The sequence below is a fragment of the Mycteria americana genome, chromosome 1 (assembly GCF_035582795.1).
Source record: "Mycteria americana isolate JAX WOST 10 ecotype Jacksonville Zoo and Gardens chromosome 1, USCA_MyAme_1.0, whole genome shotgun sequence".
Lineage (NCBI taxonomy): Eukaryota > Metazoa > Chordata > Aves > Ciconiiformes > Ciconiidae > Mycteria > Mycteria americana.
Genome location: NC_134365.1, coordinates 196,110,059 through 196,129,951, shown reverse-complemented (window position 1 = coordinate 196,129,951; position 19,893 = coordinate 196,110,059). Strand labels below are relative to the sequence as shown.

General features: G+C 35.6%; 1 protein-coding gene across 1 annotated transcript in view; it reads left to right on the top strand.

Annotated features, from left to right (window-relative positions):
- The window catches only part of NBEA (neurobeachin), a 235,388-nt gene extending 217,006 nt beyond the window's left edge, over positions 1-18,382 (top strand). The window contains exon 36 of the mRNA XM_075498349.1: positions 18,247-18,382. Coding sequence (XP_075354464.1) covers positions 18,247-18,382 — 136 coding nt within the window. The remainder of the gene's footprint in view (positions 1-18,246) is intronic.
- Positions 18,383-19,893: the final 1,511 nt, after the last annotated feature.

Here is a 19,893-nt window from a genome sequence, read left to right as displayed (position 1 = left end):
GTGGGTTTTTTTTCTTCTATGAAAGGAAATGTCTAATCCCTTTAAGATCTCTTGTAAACTTCTAATGTCCATGATATGGTGTAACATTGAGTTCCACACCTTGAGTATGTTGTGTGAGAAATTCACACAAAGTGCACTTTCATTTGTTTTCAACTTGTTGCTTAATAACTGTATGTAGTCCCTAGGTCTTTTCTTACAAGAAATAGTGAGTCCTTGTTGCCTATTCACCATCTTGATGCCATTCATAATATTAAAAATCACTATCATATTCCCTCAGTTATAGCTCTGTTCTTTAGCTGGGGAGGTCTGAAATGGCCTTGTCCACCTCTCCGGAGGCTCCCCTAGCAGACTGTAGCTTATTCTGGAGTAGGTCTCTGTTAATCTTTCCAGCTGGAGCTATTTTACTTTGTGTAACAGCCAGAGAGAAGGGAATGACATACACATGTACTTGCTTCTCTCTCATTCCCCACCCACCCTCCCCCATCTGCAATGGGCCAGGTTGTAGCTTTATTGCCATTAGGAAGCTAACCAGGAATGACTAAAGCTTCTTCAACCAAATCCACACATCTACACTGACTCAATATTTTCAAAAGGGGAAAAATGGTAAAGACTTGGATTCTGAATTGGAACAATGTGGTAAGAGATGAGCCTGGGCCTGAGCCGTATGGTTGTAGTCCTTTCATTCCCCGTTCCAATTAACCTTTTACTAGTGTAAAATGAGATAGCATCATCAGAAAAGGCTGACAGTGTTCCATTCTGCAAAACTTTGGTGATTCATGGGGGAAGCATGTGGTGTCCGCCATAGCTTTTCTTGTCTAATTGTATATACCTTCAGATAGAATCAGCTGTAACAGTGTAGGCACAAATTATTATTGATGCGTATGTTTGAGAGAGAAACACTTCATTGACAAAGACTGAAAAAAATCATTTTGATTTGCTCTCACAAGCTTTCAGAGTATCTCCAGAAGACTGGAGGCATAATGCTATATAGTGAATTGCATTCTCGTGCCTTTGGATGTTGGTGAAGTTAGAGCATATGTGTATGAGCACAATGCTAAATAGTGGTTTCTTTATTTTTTGATATGCAGTGTGTAAATTAAAAATACTTTGCTTGCAAATTTAACTTGAAAATTAGGGAGGCCGACCACGATTCTTCCCCTAGTGCATACACCTTGATCGCTGAATGACATATAGTGACTCTTGGGCAAAAAATTAACTCTAATCTGGGGAGTAGAGGCCTCCCAAAGTAGGGAGAGATTTCTCTTCATCTTTCTAAAAGTTTCCATTTGGTTCTAGTGCTGGGTCTACTGCTGCTCCAGGATCATTGGAGCATTATGACTGTGTTATGCTCATTTTATTTTGTTATTTTGGGATGCTGCCAACATTGTCCTACGGAACAGAAGTAGAACACAGGTTTTTTTCAAGAATTTATATCTCATTTATGCCAGAAAAGCATTTAATATCAGAAAGAGCAATGCTCTAACCTGATTGCTTTCTTCCTGCTTAATTTCAAAGGCCTGCTGCAGGCAAATGAAGGTTTTGGAGATGTTCACTAAACAGTTTTTATGAACATTTGTAGTGAAAACACAAAGCATGAATAAATGATCTATTACCAGCTCATCCAACAATCCTCCATAATGTTTCCTGTATTTTCCATCTACTCTGTTTGAGTTTTCAGTCTTTCTTGTGAACCTATCTGCTCTAAAGGGAGACTCTGAACGGTTCCATGCCATCAGCCATTTTCATGATGGCAGAATAGGCCCTAAGGGAAGAAATGACTGAGCCTATGCATTTGTGACTATTAACTGGTGACTGATAAAACTCTAGCAAATTAGTGTCTGAGAAGTGTGTATTACTGAGAGTTAGTTCTGAACTTTGTGCTTCCTCGAGTGTAAGATTTTTAATGTGTTTCTTTTCTACCACGTTAACCATGCTGAAGGCTGCGCAGATATTTATGAGTTATCAGCAAAGAGGTCTTCATTGTGCAAGGACTGACGGTCCTGCTGCTGACCAAAGGCTGGTCAGACAGCATCAAGACTCTCTATCAGGTAAAGAAATTTTGGCAAGTGATCCAATTACTGATAGGGAATAAGTTCTGAATCATACTGCCTTCTCACTGGTCACCAAATCACTACAGTCATAGACACACTCCAGTTGTCTGTTAACAGTGGTTTTTTCATTATCTGTTGAGTTATACTGCCTGTTTGGAAGATAATATTGCTGGTATTGGGAATTAATTCTTAACATAATGTTGTAAGTGTGGTGGAGGATAAAGCAAGAGTATTTTCATAGCACTGTATGTAGATATTATGGTACAGTGTCATTTTCCTAACCTCTCCCTGAAGCTAAATAATGGAAGTATTACATATTTTTTTCAAGGGATAAGATAAATTGAAGCAGAATGCTTTTTTGCTGTGAACCAGAACACATTTTTGTCTTTGTTGGTTTTTTTTTTTCCCAAAACCACACAAGAAACTTTTGGCAGATTCAGTGTTAAACTAGAAAGAGCAGCTGGCTTCTTGGTTCATAATTCAACTTTTCTACTCCATGGGAGGATATTGCTATTAAAACAATAGTAGATCTGTTATATATTGTTCCTTGGTTTGTATGTGCAGTTTGGAACTCCATCACTAACTGCAGAGATTACAGAACATCTACAGAAAGACAAGGATGCTTCAGGTCAATGATAATATGAGTATGACTAAAGAAACTTAATTTAGATCGTTTGGAAAAAGAAAGACTCATGGAAGGTCTTAATCTATAAATATCCATCAGCAAAACAATATAGAGGAACGAACTGAACTATTTGGTCGTCTGCTGATAGGACAAGGAGCCTTATGCTAGTTTAGTTAAACATGAGGAAAAAAATAGCACAGCTGTTGAGCAATACAGAGTACAGGTCTGACGTGTATATTCACTCACCTAGTCCCATGTAGCTTTGGTTGCTTAAATAAAGCGTGAGATATTAGACAAAAGCTATTCTAGAACTGTATTAGAGTTATTTATTTAATTTAAAGTCCTATAAAGCATGAGATGAAAATAGAATCTGCATTCATTTTCTGTATAAAAGATTAATAATCTTTCAGAGTGATTAAGCAGCTTTTCGCTCTGGTGTCAATTCAATCCATTGCTTACTAGGCATGTTGGAAGCTTTTCACCAGTTTGGCTTTTTGGTTTGGTTGTTTGCTTCTTAAAGAAAAAAGAGCTGTTTTAGAAAACAGAAAAAAGTTAACAAAATAATTTCAACTAAAGTCTTATTTATATGTAATAAATAGCAATTTCTATATAACTTTGCCTACCAGTGTTCAATCTGTAGTATAAAAAAATACATTGATATTCTATCAGTAGCTTAAAGCATTTTCTCAAATTTTGGTGTAATTAAGACCCTAACATATGTCCTGAAACATGTCTCATTTTAAATATGTTCTTGACTTTAATGGGATTTCTCATAGGCTTATACTTAAACAAGCTCATACTTCTTTTTAGAACTGGGCCTAAACTATATTTTTTCTTTAAAAATATTTATATACTACACCATAGATTCAGACTCTCAAAAATAATGTTGATTTTTTAACATTGTATTATGCATAAAATAAAGAGTATTCTGTTTTTAAGTATTTAAATATTAGGCTTTCTCAATTGCTTTAATAACATAGTCTGATTTTTGAGAGTGTCAGCTTTTTTTTTCCATTGCTTGAAGTTATATAGTTTTTGTTTCCTGAATGTCTATAATTTTATGTTCATTATTTTGTATCAGTTCAAAAGAATTTTGTTTCCCGTAAGGCATTTACAGTCTGAATCTGGGGATTTTGAATGCTGGCTCTCTGATTCTCCATTGCTGTTCTATAGCAATAAAATCATAAGGCCATTCTTTAAAAGAGGAACTTTTATTTTTTTAAATTTACACAGAGGAGATGATTCCTGTGATTTTTGTCTATTTTATACTTCAGGATTCCCTTTAGCAGGTCAATCAGGTGATGAAAAGACACCTCTATGTAACTTTTACTTGTAGTAATATAAGACTAGGACAAGTCAATCGACCACTTTCTCCAATTCTCTCATTTAATGGGATCCATATAGCCTATAATTCTCATTTTCTCTATCCTGCCTCTTGGATTTCACTCAGTCATGTGAATTCTCTGACCTGATCCTTCCCTTGACAATTCAACGCAAGTCTTAGATGCCAGATTCTTTTGTGAGAACCCCAGCTTTTTACTTTCTCTGCTGTTGAGACCTTTGTTACTTGAGACAAGAGCAGTAGGATTCCCATCACCTAACTTTTCCCAAGGTGCAACTAGTTCTCTCCATCGCCTATGAAATGGGCCTGGGTTGATTAGTTAAATGGCAATAATGTTGACATCTTAAGTTAGATAAAAGGAACTCAACTCAGCTATCATTTGGCATAATTTGACAACCTTAATCTTCCAGTAAATTACAACTGTCAGTTGCTAGTATTAACTTCCCAGTAATTGAACTGTGCCTCCCAGATTGCAAGAAAGGAAAACAAATTCTACCAGGTCATAGGCAATTTGGTCCCTGTAGAAAAAGCAGCTTCCAAAAATAAGGTGATAATCAACCTCACAGCATCTTCAAACATAATTTCTACTGAGCTACATGGAGGAGATTGGAGCAGCTAAATGAAGCAAGAAGTTCCAAAAGAATGAAGTTGGTGAAGAAGGGAGGGAGCAGACCGTATTTTCCTCCAAGCTGGTCATTAGAAATTGGAGAACTTCTGAGGTTGGAATGACCTGCTCCATGGCTCTTAAGCCACGTTGTGACTTTTCAGCACTTCAAGAGCAACACTTTCCCAGGGCCTGTGTCACAAGCAGCTTTGGCAGAAAATTTTCTGGATGATCCAGATTCACAGCTCAAAGAAAGTAAGCCAAATAATACCATCACCAAATTGCATTCAAACCCAGGTACAGACTGAGTCCAACTCCATTTTGTCTCACTTTCTCCCACTTTTAAACTACTCCTAGAATGTTGTCTCTTCTCAATTCATAGCTTGTATTTCACAGTCATGTGAAGTTTTTGATTTTTGCTTTCTTGGATCAGGAAATCTGGCTACCCATGCTCTGAAGGGAGACCAGTACATCCTTCTGTTCCCAGTTGTATGGTTCCTTCCCCCGTCAGTTGTCTACCTCAGTACTGATCCAGTCAGTAAGCTTTCCTTTCTGGTGTAATAATAGAGGGGTTTGAACTCCTGTTCTCATTTCTCATCTTCCATGCAAACTATGGCAATAAAGTCTTAAAGAAAAACCCTGCAATGAACATGTAAAGGATGAAATCAGCTTAATTAGCAAGGTTGAGGATTGGAATTCCTCATGATAATTCTACACAGAAAAGCAGTGGGGTTTTGTGTAAATTTATTAAACTGCTACTACTGATTTTTCTTTAACTGTAGTATTCATTTAAGTAAGAACATACAGCCAAATATAGCCAAATATACATTCTATATTATATTTGTAAAGCTTATCCCTATAGGAAATCACACTATACAATATCAACAACTATGGAAGTACATGGAAAATGCAGAAGATACATATGGTCATGTCACAGATTTGTGCTACAGACAGGGGAAAAATCAGCTGTGTCTCATGACTGTCACACAGAATTGCTTAACAGATTAAGTAGCTAAAAGGAAGGATAACATTGAAAAGTATATCCAGAATAATGCATTGTCAAATACTCTGTATGCAAAAATTCTTTAAAGCCTATGCTGCTTGTTTTTCAAAGCTCACTAAAATAGAGACTTTTTTTCAAGGCAGAGAACAAGGAAGTTTTAATTGTGTTGTCCTTTTTTTTAATGTCTTGTCTGCTTCTTCTCCCATGAGTTTTGCAGAGCCAAAAATAACTCATTAGGTCATGCTGATATATTTTGGGACGTTTTATAGAAGACTGTTTCTATACTTCTAAAGAACCTCTTGACTGTCAGAAAGTATAAATAGAACAGTTTTGATTTACTTGCCAAGCTGGTTTCTTAGCTCTTACAAAAATTCCCAGGAACAAAAAAATTCAAAGTTAAGATTACTTCAGCATTTATTTGGTAGTATTGTAAACATGGTCTCTATTAAAAATTCGATAGCACTCAGGGCTATGCCACTTGGCAAATGTTTATTTCGTCAATATAAGTTGCATTTGTGGACAGGAATAACTGTTTATACACCAGTCAAGACGTATCGACTAATTGGGCCAGCAAGTCTATGTTTCAATTCTTAAGAACAATATTAGGTTTAAAGCTAGATGTGTGCTTTGTCTTAACTTATGCTGTACTTCCAGATGATACTTAGGAGAAAAAGAAATCTGTCCCAAAAAACTTGCAGAAAGTGTAAAACTTCAGACTTCTATAAATTTTGAATTCAAAGATTTCCAATTACCAAGCTTGAAACAGCATTTTGCAAAAATAATCATTCCGTTAGAATAGTGTATTATTAGACTTGCATTTTAATAAACAGCTCTGCATGATGGAAATTAAAATAATTGCCTAGGTAAAACTTTATTATTTATTTATTAGATCTTGATTATTGTTGCTGTTCATTAATAGGCCTCAAGGAAGCTAATTATTTCACCCCAATGCCAGGTTTATAAGTTAGCTGTCTTTAAACAGTTGCAGCTTGAATAATTTATAAAGGTTTGAAACAGTAATTCATTATGGGTTTTTAAGAAATAGTAGTAAAAAAAAAAAAGCTGTGTGTCTTACTTTTAGAATAACACTTTAAAAATATTTAGATAAAACACTTTTTCTTTCTTCTAATTAAAAGTTTTGAGAGACAAAATTTCTTTTCCTGAATACCATAGCCTTTGAGCCGTGACTTACAAACAGGAGTAACTAATGAGATAACAAGTCCTAGCTGTCTACCTCAACCCTGCTGTTTACATTAAAAGTACAGCTCTAGATTTTTTTGGCAAGTCATTGCTGGTTTGCCTTGAAACTGGACTGTAGTTTGAATGCTCAGTAGCTTCTTCAGTAGTTCTTTCACAAATTCAGACACCTTAATCTGTGCATCTGGAATGGAGCAGACAGTTGGGGCAGCATCCTCATCAGCAGTCACATATGTTATCCCTGCTTACAAGTCTGAGCCTTTAGTGTTTGACCTTTAAGTAAGCCAATGAGGCACCAAAGTTTTCAAGAGCTTCCACAAACTCTCTTACTTTGGATTCCCACTTTGAAAACTTGGGACTGTTTTTTCAGTAGTTCAAGCACAGAAACCCTAACTGAAGCAACGTTGACCTAGTGTTTAACTCTTCTGGAATTGCAGATAAGTCACAAGAGCCTAGATTTTTTTGAGAAGCTAGGACCCTGTTGTCCCTAGTAATATATTTAATATGATAAATAACAATCTTGAAATACAGAGTAAATTGTTTTTCTTGTAAATGGTGCCTGCTTCATCGTAACATCTACAAAATCTCAGAACTTCTGTGATGTACTGATGTGGACAGTATGGGGGTGTTATTTACAACAAGCTGAGGAGGGACCCCAACATCCAGCTTTGCTTATCTGAGTTTCTTAATGCAGTGGTATTATTGCCATTCAGAATTCAAAGGGAAAATGGACTTTTTTTTTCTTTTCAGAAAAAGTAGAAAAAGCTACCTAAGGAACCTAGTGGTGTTCATTTCACTCAGGAGCAAAATTGCCTATCATTTACATAAGTGGAGAAGATGGCACTCGTGCAGAAGGCAAAGGAGAATGGTGTCGCTGTGAGATATGAATAAATCATTCTCTCTGTCTTCCCTTTTCAGTACTACACCTGAACCAAGCAAATTACACTAAAAAATGGGCAAGGGTTGTTTTCTGGGAAGTTGGGTTTTGGGTTTTTTTTAATGAATTTCTGTGCAAGAAGGGATTCAGACAATACGATGCTATACCAGAGGCAAAGCATAACTACAAGAGAGAGTTCTCTTACTTTCCATTGGTCATAACAGCAGTTTATGTGTTTTTTCTGCAACCAATTGTTCACCTTCCCAAGGCAGAACTGAGTCACCATGCTTCTGACTCAAACGCACTTTGATATTCTTGGCTGAAAAACTGAAGTAGCAAGCTGTATTATCAGACAAATGCTGTCTACAGAGTTGTTGCTGGAAAAATATTTAATGTTTGAAGTTCCAAGAGTTAAACTACATCAAATACTTGATTTAAAAAAAAAAGAACTTCAATTCTGTAAATACCTTAGTATTGTAAGAACTTTATCTATTAAAGTTAACCTCGTTCAAAAACCAGCATCTTTATGGCAAAATTAATAATTGTCCTAAAACATTTTCCATTTAGTTTATTAAATGAGCATTTTACTTTGTTAAAATTAAGATAAACAAGTTATTTTCTGAGATGTTTATCTGATTACTTATGGATTGTAGCTGTAAAATGGCAAAATACTTTCCAGACGATTTTGCCAAAAAGTTGTACTATTTCATGAGGACTCCTGTTTGTTGTGTTCAGAGGGCACCCACTTTTATTCTTCTTTTAATTTGACACACAAGGTGCTTAAGAAGCAAAATAATATTGCTACCAGCAGGTGGTATACTTGTACAAACAGAAGAAGAGTTGAATGGAAATTTTGATTTAAAACTTTTTTTAATCAGAAAACAGTATTTTGGTTAAATCTTTTGGTGAAAAAATTATGATGGTATAAGTTGCTATGAAAATTCCTGATATTTTCCCTTTCATTTTTTTAAATTAATAAAAGCCTTCAAAATTTTTCATTTTGAAAATTTATTTTATTTTCATGTATTTCTTCACAGCAGGAGTGTGTAAGCTGATGTCATGGTACTTATTTCTGATGTGATGTTATAACAAACATAGTAGTCCAAATGCATAATAAATAGATATTTTATTCTTGAAATCAGAAGATGGCTTGCTAGATAGTTCAATTTTTGTGTCAGTGAAACTTTGAGATATTTCTACATTTTGAATAAGAAAAGCTGCACATTTAGCATAGAATACATTTTACTTAATTTTAGCCATCTACAATTATGCTGCTAGTCTAAGCCATTCTGTCTGTCTCTTTTTGCAGTCAGTTAAGAAAGAGAGAGGCAACCTCAATATACCATTCATTCCATCTTGGAGTTGGTTATACTGTGGCATCATGGTAGTACTTATGAAATCTTACCAAGTACGCCACTGTGCTGAGATGGCATGATGTAACAAAAATGCATTAAAAATAAAAATGTCCTAAAATACTGTATATTCTTCCAAGACATTTTCCAAAAATTAATTTTACCCAAATTTTCATTTGTTTGAAACTTTGAAAAGGCTTTTTGGGTTTTGGGCGTTTTGCTGCTTCTTTGTTTGGCGTGATGACAACACATTCTGAAATAGAATAAAGGTTCCAAACTAGAAATATGAGTTAAACCATAGAGTATTCTTCCAAACACTTTCTTTTCCTTTTTTTCAGAGATAGTATTATTGTATGTCATAATTTTAGCAACCTTAAAATTTATTGCATTTTAGTGTTTCTAGGGATATGACTTATTATTCCTAGAATTTGGTGCACTTGCATTCTGTTGTTATTGAAATTTTGTTACTAAAGACACCCATTGTGATTCTGGTGAGTCAAACACTGATAATTTATGCATCCGCTTTTTATGTTGCCTCAGTTGTTCATTCAGTGTCATAGGATTAACTAAAACAAACTGAGTATAAAACTTCAGGAAATTGTATTGCTTCATTTAGCTGCGCTACATGTAGTGTCTTTCTATTGCACATTAGTATTTGGATAGATTTGCCAAAGTTATCTCGCATCACTTATAAATTTATGTTTTATATTAAAGCAATTTGATAATTTTAAAAATTCTACTTACCTTTAGTTTTAGTTTGTAGACATTTGAGTTATTGTCATTCCATTGCTAATTTTTTTAAGAGGTTCGTGACTTTTTTCTTATGTTTTTTTCCCATATAGCATTATGCATGGTTAGTCTTATTTCCCTAAAACTACTGCTTCTTGGTATAAGTTTAGTACTGTTCAATAATACAGCAGGCATTCCAGAATGACATCTCATTCTGGGATCTAAGCTTTATAAAAAATCTAGACAGTCAGGATAATTGTTAATCCTTCTTTGTGAGTGTGTGTGTTCGGTTTGTTCCTTCAGACTCTATGTAATATACTAAAATCCCCAATCCCTTTACAAATTGCCTGCATTTTATATAAATTTTCCTCATGTTCAGAAGCAAGTTATCAGACCATACAGTATAATCTGGGAATTAACTGCCTTAGAACTTTGTGTTTCAGGTACTACCACAGCTAAAAGGAACATCTCTATGGCCACAGCCTCCTTTTCACATCTACTGGCATTACTCTCCATTCTGATGTCTCATCTAACTGAAGATTAATACATCTGGAGAGATTTCTGTTTTCAGCTTCCCCTTTCTATTTTTCATCTTTTGAACTTCAGTGTCCTCAATTTTTTCACCGAAATTAAGTCATAAAAGTTTCAGGAGTTGCAGGGTTTCCTTAAGAGTGTGTATTAAATATACCTTTTTCCAATGCCTTAAGAAGAGACTAAAAGCCACATAAATCACCCCCCTCTTTTCTGACAAAGATGCTACACTCTAAAATAACTCTTAGAAAATTCTTCTCCAGGAATTTGGTGGATCTTTAATCATTAGTCGTCTTCTGATAGTTTTTGCTCTCTTTTCATTTGTAGCCAATTCTCTGTTCCTCTCAGCTTTGTCCTTCATTATTAATGCAAGACCATTAGTAACATGATAATAGGAGAGAAACTGTGTTGGCAGTTTTCTTTTTGCTTTTCAAAGGTGACTCCTCCGCTCCTGTTCTGATGATCAGTGGTAGTATTTTCTGTTACTTTGAGTTCCTCCATTCTCTATTTCACCCTTATTTCAAAGTCCACGTGCAAACCCTTCCCCTCCACCCAAACCTTGCAAAGCTACAACACACAGATGCCAATCTCTCTAAAAGTTTGCAGGTTTATCAATTGCACTCATCCTTTGCAAGTGTAAACAACTTCAAAACTTTTTCTTCCCTATTTTAAAAACTTTTACCATTCTCCAGTCTTCACAGGGAAACCTGTGGGTCAACTAGTATGTAATCTGCTGCTAATTTGTGCTGCGTATATTATCAATTGTGTTAAAATGAAGCATTTTTTCCCTTTTTCTATTCATAAAGTAATCATAGAACCCCACAGATCAGCCCTAAACCACAGGTTTCTGGAGATCACTGCCTTAAACAAAAGTAGCTCAAATTCACAAGTCTCAAAATATTATAGATTATCTAACATATTCTTGATAACCCAGTATTTATCCATTTATCTATCCATAATTAGTCACATGGATTTCTTTCTCTTCTCATCCACTTTCACAGTTATTTCTCTGCCACTAGTTTCCATGGTAATCGATTTTCTTCTCACATATCTGTTCCTTACATACTTACTGCTTCTCCATTCTTTCCATCTCCATGTTGCTTTTTCTTCACCAATCAGTAATTACATTTCAAACTTTTCATCTATGCTTTTCAATTTCTTTGCCTCCCAATCTGTTGTCTTTATGGTTTCCCATTTCCCAGTATCATGGAAAATATTGCCAGAAGAAACCTCTTAATCTGTCCTTCTGTTTCACTCCTGCACCAGTAAAATTATTCCAATGAATATTATCTATTTGGTAGGCCCTATTACTTTTCTTTTTTAATTCCTCACTAACTAACTCTAGACTTTCTATCGAGTCCTTTTTCCTTTTTAGGGCTCTGACTTTGTCTACATTTCTCCTCAAATTTCACCAGTCATTCCTGTCTCATGTCTCTTCTCATTTTAATTTTTCACATTTTGGCGGCCCTACACAGGAGGTACAAAAATACCTCTCGCCTCTCATGACACTTCTGAATATGGCAGTGCTGGCATGCCTTCTAGCCATGCTGCTGGGATGTAAGTCATCTAGCTGGACTGCTGTGCTCTCCCCACCGCCTCCTCCAGCTGTCGGTGACCAGGACACTAACTGCTTAACCAAATTCGCAGGGAGCTCCTTTGCTTTCTCTCTCATTTCTACCCATGCTCGTTTGCTGCACTGAATACAAATACAAGATAAACTGGAGAAAAAGCTAGCAGTCACTGACCATCCAGCCATCCCCCAGGGAACGCTATCCCTAACCAACAGCCTAGGCATCCCTTGTCGGCCCACTGCCACAACCTTGCCTTCATCACCATCCCCCAATATGTATTGCCAGTGCCCTCTCCACCAGGTTCTTATGTTCTTCTTCATGGCCTGTCTTCCTGCTGTTATGTCACCTCACCAGTTTGTGAACATAACTTCATCGTATTGTACTGATATCTTAAGCCTTGTAGCCCTGCTTCCAGCAATCCATGTATCATCCACATGACTTCCCTAGGACGCATCTGCCCAGCTTCTTTCAAAAATTACAGTGTGAAACTTCTCACTCAAGAATTGAGTCACTCAACTTCATATTCATAAAAAACTGTTAAAAGATTAAATATTACCTAAATTTTCCTGAGTATTTAGCATCCTTCTATTTAAATGGTAAGCTCTTTTTCTGAGACTTTTTCCCTTCTACCCTGAAATTCTGCCAAATATACTCCTGATGTTTAACAATAATAATTCTTGTGCATGTGTACTTAAGAGAAAATAAATATGTTGCTGTTTATAAGAATGCCTAGAGATTTTTTTAAACTCCTGTTTATAATCTTTTTACCATCTTTTTCAATTTTCGTGGCATTAGATGTTTCTCAGGTTCACTGACATCTTTATTCCCTGTGTTGGTATTTCCAGTTTTTAGTATTATTGGTATTATTTGTTTAGCATTATTCTTAGTTTTCAGTGTTTCTAATTTTATTTCTGGGATTCTGTACCATGCTCTTTGGAAAAACATAATGGAGCTTTGTGATTTTTGTAACTAAAAAAATCTTTTTTGTGTAGGGTAACTGTAATAGTTATGTTAATTAAGGCTTATGATTCTTGTTTCTGTTCATGTACAAAAAGGTTTTGTTTTCTTTTAGCCATTGTAACGTGGGATGTGATTTTTGAATACCTGTCTCACCATCTCGATAAAACCAGCAGTCACTGTTTCTGTTTCAAGCACAGTCAGAAAAACCTTCACTCTGATACAATTATTGTATCTGGTGCTATACCACTTCTGAACAGTATTTGCTCTTTCATTGTTACAGACTTTTACTACTTAGATCTTCTGGCAAATAGGTTTATATTTTGGCTTGTACTTTTTAATTGCAATAAATATTGCATAAGGAATGATTTGTATGTTTTGTATTTCAAGTTTTCTTTTACTTACTTTTTTTCTTTTAATGTTACAAATTTTCTGTTCTTCATTTTACCTTAGGACAATGCTTTATAGTTTTCCAATAAACATTTTTTCTAATTTCTCCAAACAGTCGTAATTCCACACTGTGAAAAGAATTGTTTTTCCTTTTTAAAATATGTTACAGAAAAACAGCCAGGACTAATTCTTGAAATTATAAATCATCGGTTCCTTGCCTTTTCTAGGCAGTTTCCCAGTATTGCAAAGACTATGGATTCTCTGACATCCTTCCAGTTCTGTGACCCACCTCTTTTTACAAACAACGTTTTCCCCTTCCCCCATGCCTGCAGGCTTGTTCCTCTTCATTAACATATTCGAACTTAATCTTTTCCATCTGGCAGCCCGTTCTTTGGGCAGCCCATCCTTTGGGCTGCAGTCTGAGGATCTTTTATGGACATGTGCACTGCCACTCTCCACTGTTTGTATTTGCCTCTAGTTGTTGTAGCTGTAGGTGACATACAGCAAACTGTGTTTGTACGTGAACAGGGACTGGATTTCACAGCCATGGAGCTGCTGTCATGGATGCTAACTGCCCACAGGGTGGACAAAGGCTTGCTGTTTAGGACAGCTAATATTCATAAGTAAAAGAACAAACCCTTCCCATACTCTTCTTCAGAGCTGTGGCTGAAGGAGTTAATAGAAATCTTTTCAAAAGTTGTCTTTAAAAAGTCGGAGCTATAGAGATGTTGTGAAAAGGCAGGGAGGACTTTGCTGTTCAAGCTGGCTTGATATTCCTCTAAATTGTTTTGGAGGCAGAGCGCTACGCAATTTCTCCTCCAAGAAGGTAATAGATTTGGCTACCTGAAATACTTTAGTCCATCTTGATAATCTTTGTCCCCAAATACATGGAAGGTGTGTGTGGTATGGTAGCAAAGAGTATTATATAGAATTCTGGGCAGTTCTGAGTTTTAGAGCAACCTGCCCTTGGGAGACTTCAAAGCTCTTTGCTCTATCTTATCAAAGTCCACATTGGCTATCTGGGGTAGCATAAAACCACTTTGCCTTTCCATCCCATGTTGGCCTTTAACAAGATAAAATACTGTTTAAAGTAGGAGAATGTACACAGCGAGCTGCTAAGCGGGCACCAGTGATGAAAGTGAAGTAGAATTTGTAATCCTTCAGTAACTGTAGTAAAATAGGGCTTATTCCATTAGAACATGTACATTCTGTGTCTGTGTTAACTGTATGAAATACTGCACATCTGAAATTTGGGATTAAGTTTGCAATATGCACACCACTCCAAATAATTTTTTTTATTGTTAGTAACCTTGTAATATCACTAGTTTCATACCAGCCCTCATTATGATAAGGATGATAAAGGTTTATGTTGGATTATATTACCATTTGTAAGGAAATTATCTTGACAGTTAAACTCATGGTGCGGACTTCTTTGGGTCATGTGTTTTAGGCTGCATTTTCAATAACTATTCAGGTAAAATGATACAGATATTTCTTTTTTGAAGTATGTAGGAGTAGCTCATGAATTATGCTATGAACTTTCAGTTCTTAAAAAATAAATTCATTACAGTATGCTTAATATACACTTTTTCATTCAAACAAGCCTGATTCAAAATGTCACTTAACTGGTATAAGATATGGGGAAATGAGAAATTACATGTAATCTAGTTGGCTGTGGAAATAAGGATTATTAATAATATACATTATTAAGAAAAGTAAAGCTTATTGAAATATTGTACTTGTTGCAGAAATAAATTACTAAAATGACTTGATTTAGTCAAGTCACTTCCAGGAAAAATGGGTTGTTGCAGAAAGAGATGTGGACAATTTGCAGACACGCTCTCTTCTAGGACTGACTTGTGCCCCGTACAGAGTTAGAAAGTGTAGTTCTGCTTGATTTACAGCCATCATTTAGAGCTACCTAACAGCTACCTAAATTCCTGAAAAAATCTTAAAGCCTGCATAATATCCACAGGATTAGAATATAAGTATTTCTAAAGTACTGTAATCTAGGGGCTAGACAACTTAATACTGATTCAGCCTATAGCTCTGGACTTTTAAAGCAGGTTAAATTCTTAGTTTTAGGCTGGAGCTTGTGGCACAGTCTTCTACTTACTAGTATTTTTAATCTAATCCAAAGATGTAATAATATAACTTTTTAGGAAAATCCCACCAATTTATCTGTCTATAATGCAAGTGATGATACTCAACCATTCAAAACTTTCTGTAAGTATAGCCATCAGCTTTTCAGGCGTCTGCTTTCTTGCTAACAATAGGGTAGGAGAAAATGTCTTGTCTTTTTATTGAAGATGTTGGTCAAAGAGTCAAGGCTAAATCTGAAAGTAACTGGTTAAGATTCTGAAACCTTTTCTTTAGGGTTCAGATACCATCTTCCAGTATCTGGAAGTGTATAATAATGGTGTAGGATAGATTCCTGTAGAAAACTCTGGAAAGAAACTTCAGTTGAGTTTTAAAAAGCCATATAATCTGTGATTAGGAGTAAGGTTTGTGTTCTATTATTTCAAAATTTTTATTTTGCACCATTATTATGTATTTCAGACTTCGATCCCTGGTGAACTTGTTAACCCCCTTTTGGGTCCCCAAAATAGGCTTTATGCTCTTACAATTTCATCACTTCTTTACTTAGCACTTCATTAAAATAGTGACTTTAAAATCTATTTTACTTTCTGCTGAGAATATACAGTATTCTTCAGACTAATTAATGAAATTAATGGATTACCAGATTAAACACAGAACAAATTAAAAATGTAATTTTTTTAGTCTTTGAATATTTCTTAATTTCATTAAAAGTTTTTAATTCTTACATAGTTGTATCATTCTTACCAACCTAACAGTCTTTTTTATTATTATCGTGGAGACAAATGCCATTTCAGAGAACTTGTGTGTTTAAAAGAGTTTTCATTAATATCTTTACTCCTGTTTCATCATGACTTACTCTTAGATGGAAGTAAAAAGGGAAAGTTTCTTTCCCTTCAAAATAATCACTGTGATAAAAAGCCTTTAGGATTATCTTGTATATAATCAGTTTAAAACATAGACTAGGAGTGTGCAAGGAGTCTTTAAGCTTTGCCTTTTAAACCATGGGGCAGTTGTCTTCCCATTTTTGCATTCATATTACGTAAGGGTCAAGGGGATTTAGCAGTGGCAATAAAATTATTCAGTGCTCAGTGTAGGAGGAGAAATGATGGACTGATACTTCAAGCTAAGACGACATCTGTGAGCAAAAACTGTATCATAGTACAAAACCAAAGTAGGCTATTTTACTTTGCAAAAGGTAATTGACACTCAGGATAGCAAGATATTTCTGTCTCATAGGATGCAGTCCAGGCCATTAATGCTGCATCTTCCCACCGTGGGAGCTCAGAGTCACTGCCTCACCTTTACGCAAGATGCTCTAGGTGAGGAAGCAGCTCCCACTGAACTCTTACCTTGTAGATAAGTAAAATGCCTGTTCTGCAAGGCAGCAATGAGGACCTTCATGCAGACTCAAGCCCATAGTGAAAATTTCATTCAGAATGCAAAAAAAATACATTGACTAAAAATGATGGTGTGCTGATTCTGAAAATTTGTAAGTGGCTAGAAGGTATGCTGCTACATCCACTCGCCTTGGTGCTCTGCCCTCCAGACCTGATCCAGATCTCACGACAGCAGTTCGTAAAGTTGGACAAGAACTCATGCAAGCATGAAAAAAGTAGTTGTGGACTGTAAAAAATGAAAAGGTCTGTTCTACATTAGCATATTTCTACATTTCCTCTGGAAATGGCTACCAGTGCATAGCTTCTCAAAGTGAAAGCAATATAGAAAACAGTGGCTAAACTAACACCTAGAAAAATCCAGCGGAGATGTAGTCCATACTCGTGAGTCAAAAACAACAACTTTTTTTCTTTTTTATCTGCCTTTTGTCCACGCACCTCCAGCATTCTGCAGATAGATTGAAAATGACTGGTTTAAAGCAGTGGTTCCCTAATTATAGTCTGCAAGGTCATGATCTGCAGAATCATTTTAAGTGTATAGTGTGTTCAAATGCGAGTTTGATAATAAGGATGCATCCACAAACAGTTTGGGCATTTGATAGTGATCCAGAAAGTTTTTAAAATGTTGGCTTAAAATACAGCTTTGCTTGAATATCCCACAGCATGCTTATAAAATTGATGTGAGAGATGTTTGTGTTGGTAAGGTCAAGTTGTCTGAAAGTGGAGCTGGTCATTTCTTTAGAACTGAAGTTGAATACCAGATGATTATATATGTGTATGTTTTGACTTGAATATAGATTAACAATGGCTTATATCATTCTACAGAACTTCAATATTGCTTTTGAATGTAAAAAGGCAATGTAACTCAAAGATGGCCATGGTTGTTAATGGCTTGTATTAGCTGGAAGCTATAAAATCATCCTAGTACTCTGTTAGTGCTGGAATAATAATTTACCAAGACAATTACCACATGGTGGAATTTTTTTGCTGCTCTAATTCAGTGTTATTAATAATGAATAAAATTGCAATTTTCTCAGGTTGCTAGGGGCAGTGGGGAATTATTTCAATGAATATTTCAGCACATTAGTTTAATCATAGTTCCACAAAATTCAAGTGGGCAATATTTTATACTTCTAAGTTCAGTCTGCTAAGGGACCATAGTCATTAAATTGCAAACTATTTGCACTGAGGTCCATTCTATGATTTACAAGCCTTGTTAAAAACACTGTAAAAGAAAGCAAGCTGTGCCATTAATACTTGTAATTTGATGCTGCATTTGTTAATGGGCTCAGTGTGATTAATGTTTTTAGCAGCAGGCAGAACATTTTGAGAAAGGCAGTGCTGAGGTTTATAATATATAAATGCATGTAAAGAAACACTAGAATATTATAAGTTTTAGTAATATATGTTTTTACAAGATTGTATTCCTGAAATAGAAAAGCAGCAGTGAAATTATACTGTAATGTATGTAAATACAGTTCAAGCTGTGGTAGGTGCTGATGTGTGTGTTCTTTATTTCATAGCCAACTGCATGACTTCTGGCGCTTGGATTACTGGGAAGACGATTTGCGCCGGCGGAGACGATTTGTTCGCAATGCTTTTGGGTCTACTCATTCTGAGGCTCTCCTAAAAGCTGCTGTGGAATATGGTCAGTACTAACTCCTGCTTAAAAATATAGCTTATGATGTTTTCTTGATGTCCATGAATCCCTGAGAATAGTGTCCCTTCTTTTCTAAGGACAGTGCTGAGAATTCCTACGACAACATATTCTTAGAAAAGGAATTCTTTCAATTCTTACACTTTAATGAACCAGAAGACTTGAGCTTGTGGGCTGTTAAATTCTCTGATCCCCAAAGGATTCACATTATACCTCTCTAGCATTCCCAGACGCTAATACTGAGACACTGGTAAAAGTAACTGAACTTGTCTCTCCAGAGTGACAGAATGAAACTGTTAGGCCGTCAAACTAATGTGTTGTAATAGTTCCATTGGAGACCTTTCGTGAATGAGGAATTAACTGTTTTTAAAAAATATCAGAAGTTTTATCTTGGCATGCATAATCTCAGCCAAAAGTATTTTTTTCCGCAAATCATTAAATACGTAAGAACTTGTTTAAAATAATTATTTTAAGGATAGCTGTGATTTGAATAGTGAACTGACTACATAGGAGCTTCAGTCTAGGAACTTAAGGATTAGATGATGTTTGATTTTCTTGGAGAGGTAGCTGGAGTATAAAAAAGGAAGGAGGATCATGCTCACAAATTCCCTTATATCATCTAAAAGTTTCATATGTTCAGTGACTTCTGTACAGCAGGCTGAACCTGAGTACTCTAAAAGTCTAAAGCAAATTTATTTCTCAGGTACCCCTCTAACATATCAAAGGGGTACCGCTGGGGTACCTCTCTAACATATCAAAGACAGGAATTTTTTAAAGAATATTGAGATGTTTTTCTGTCCTTTTTTAATCTGTAGTACTGAAAAAAAAATCCTGGGGTTCTTCAGCATTTAGGAGTAAAAAATGGAAGTAATTATACACAAAGCAAGTTGAACCTTTCAGCTGATGTGTAGCCAAAGGCTAATGTTGCCAGAAGTTCTGAATATGATAGATATAAAGCGAACTGTGTGACCTACACATTTCACCAACTTTGCAGGTTGTTGAGGCAAATAGCTGGGATTCAAACAAGGTTAGACCTATAAATGAATATCTGTGTGTGTAGTTATACGAGCTAGTGTAATTTAGTACTTATTGAAACATGAAGGCTATCATGTGCAGGACTTCAGGTCATAAACTGTTCATAAGTTGGGTTAAGCAAGACATTTCCCCCAGTAGTATATAGTATTGCTTATTTGACAAAGGGTTGTTTTCTCCACATTATTCCAAAATATCAAAATATGATATTATGGGAGGCAGATGCAAAACTGCGCTAATTGCTCTGTTGGTTTTGTAAGGCAAATAATCATCAAAACCATGGGCTTTATGCATTGTACAGGCATAAGAACCCTTAAAAATATCCTTATTGATTAATATTTTTAATTTTGGATATTAAGTTAGCATTAAAACAGGAAGAAATCTGATTTATAAACTATTAGAAAGTTTTAAGCCTTGATACTTTCCTGTTTTTAAAATAACAGGAGCTTTCCATTTACTTAGATGGTCTTTTCCTCCCTTT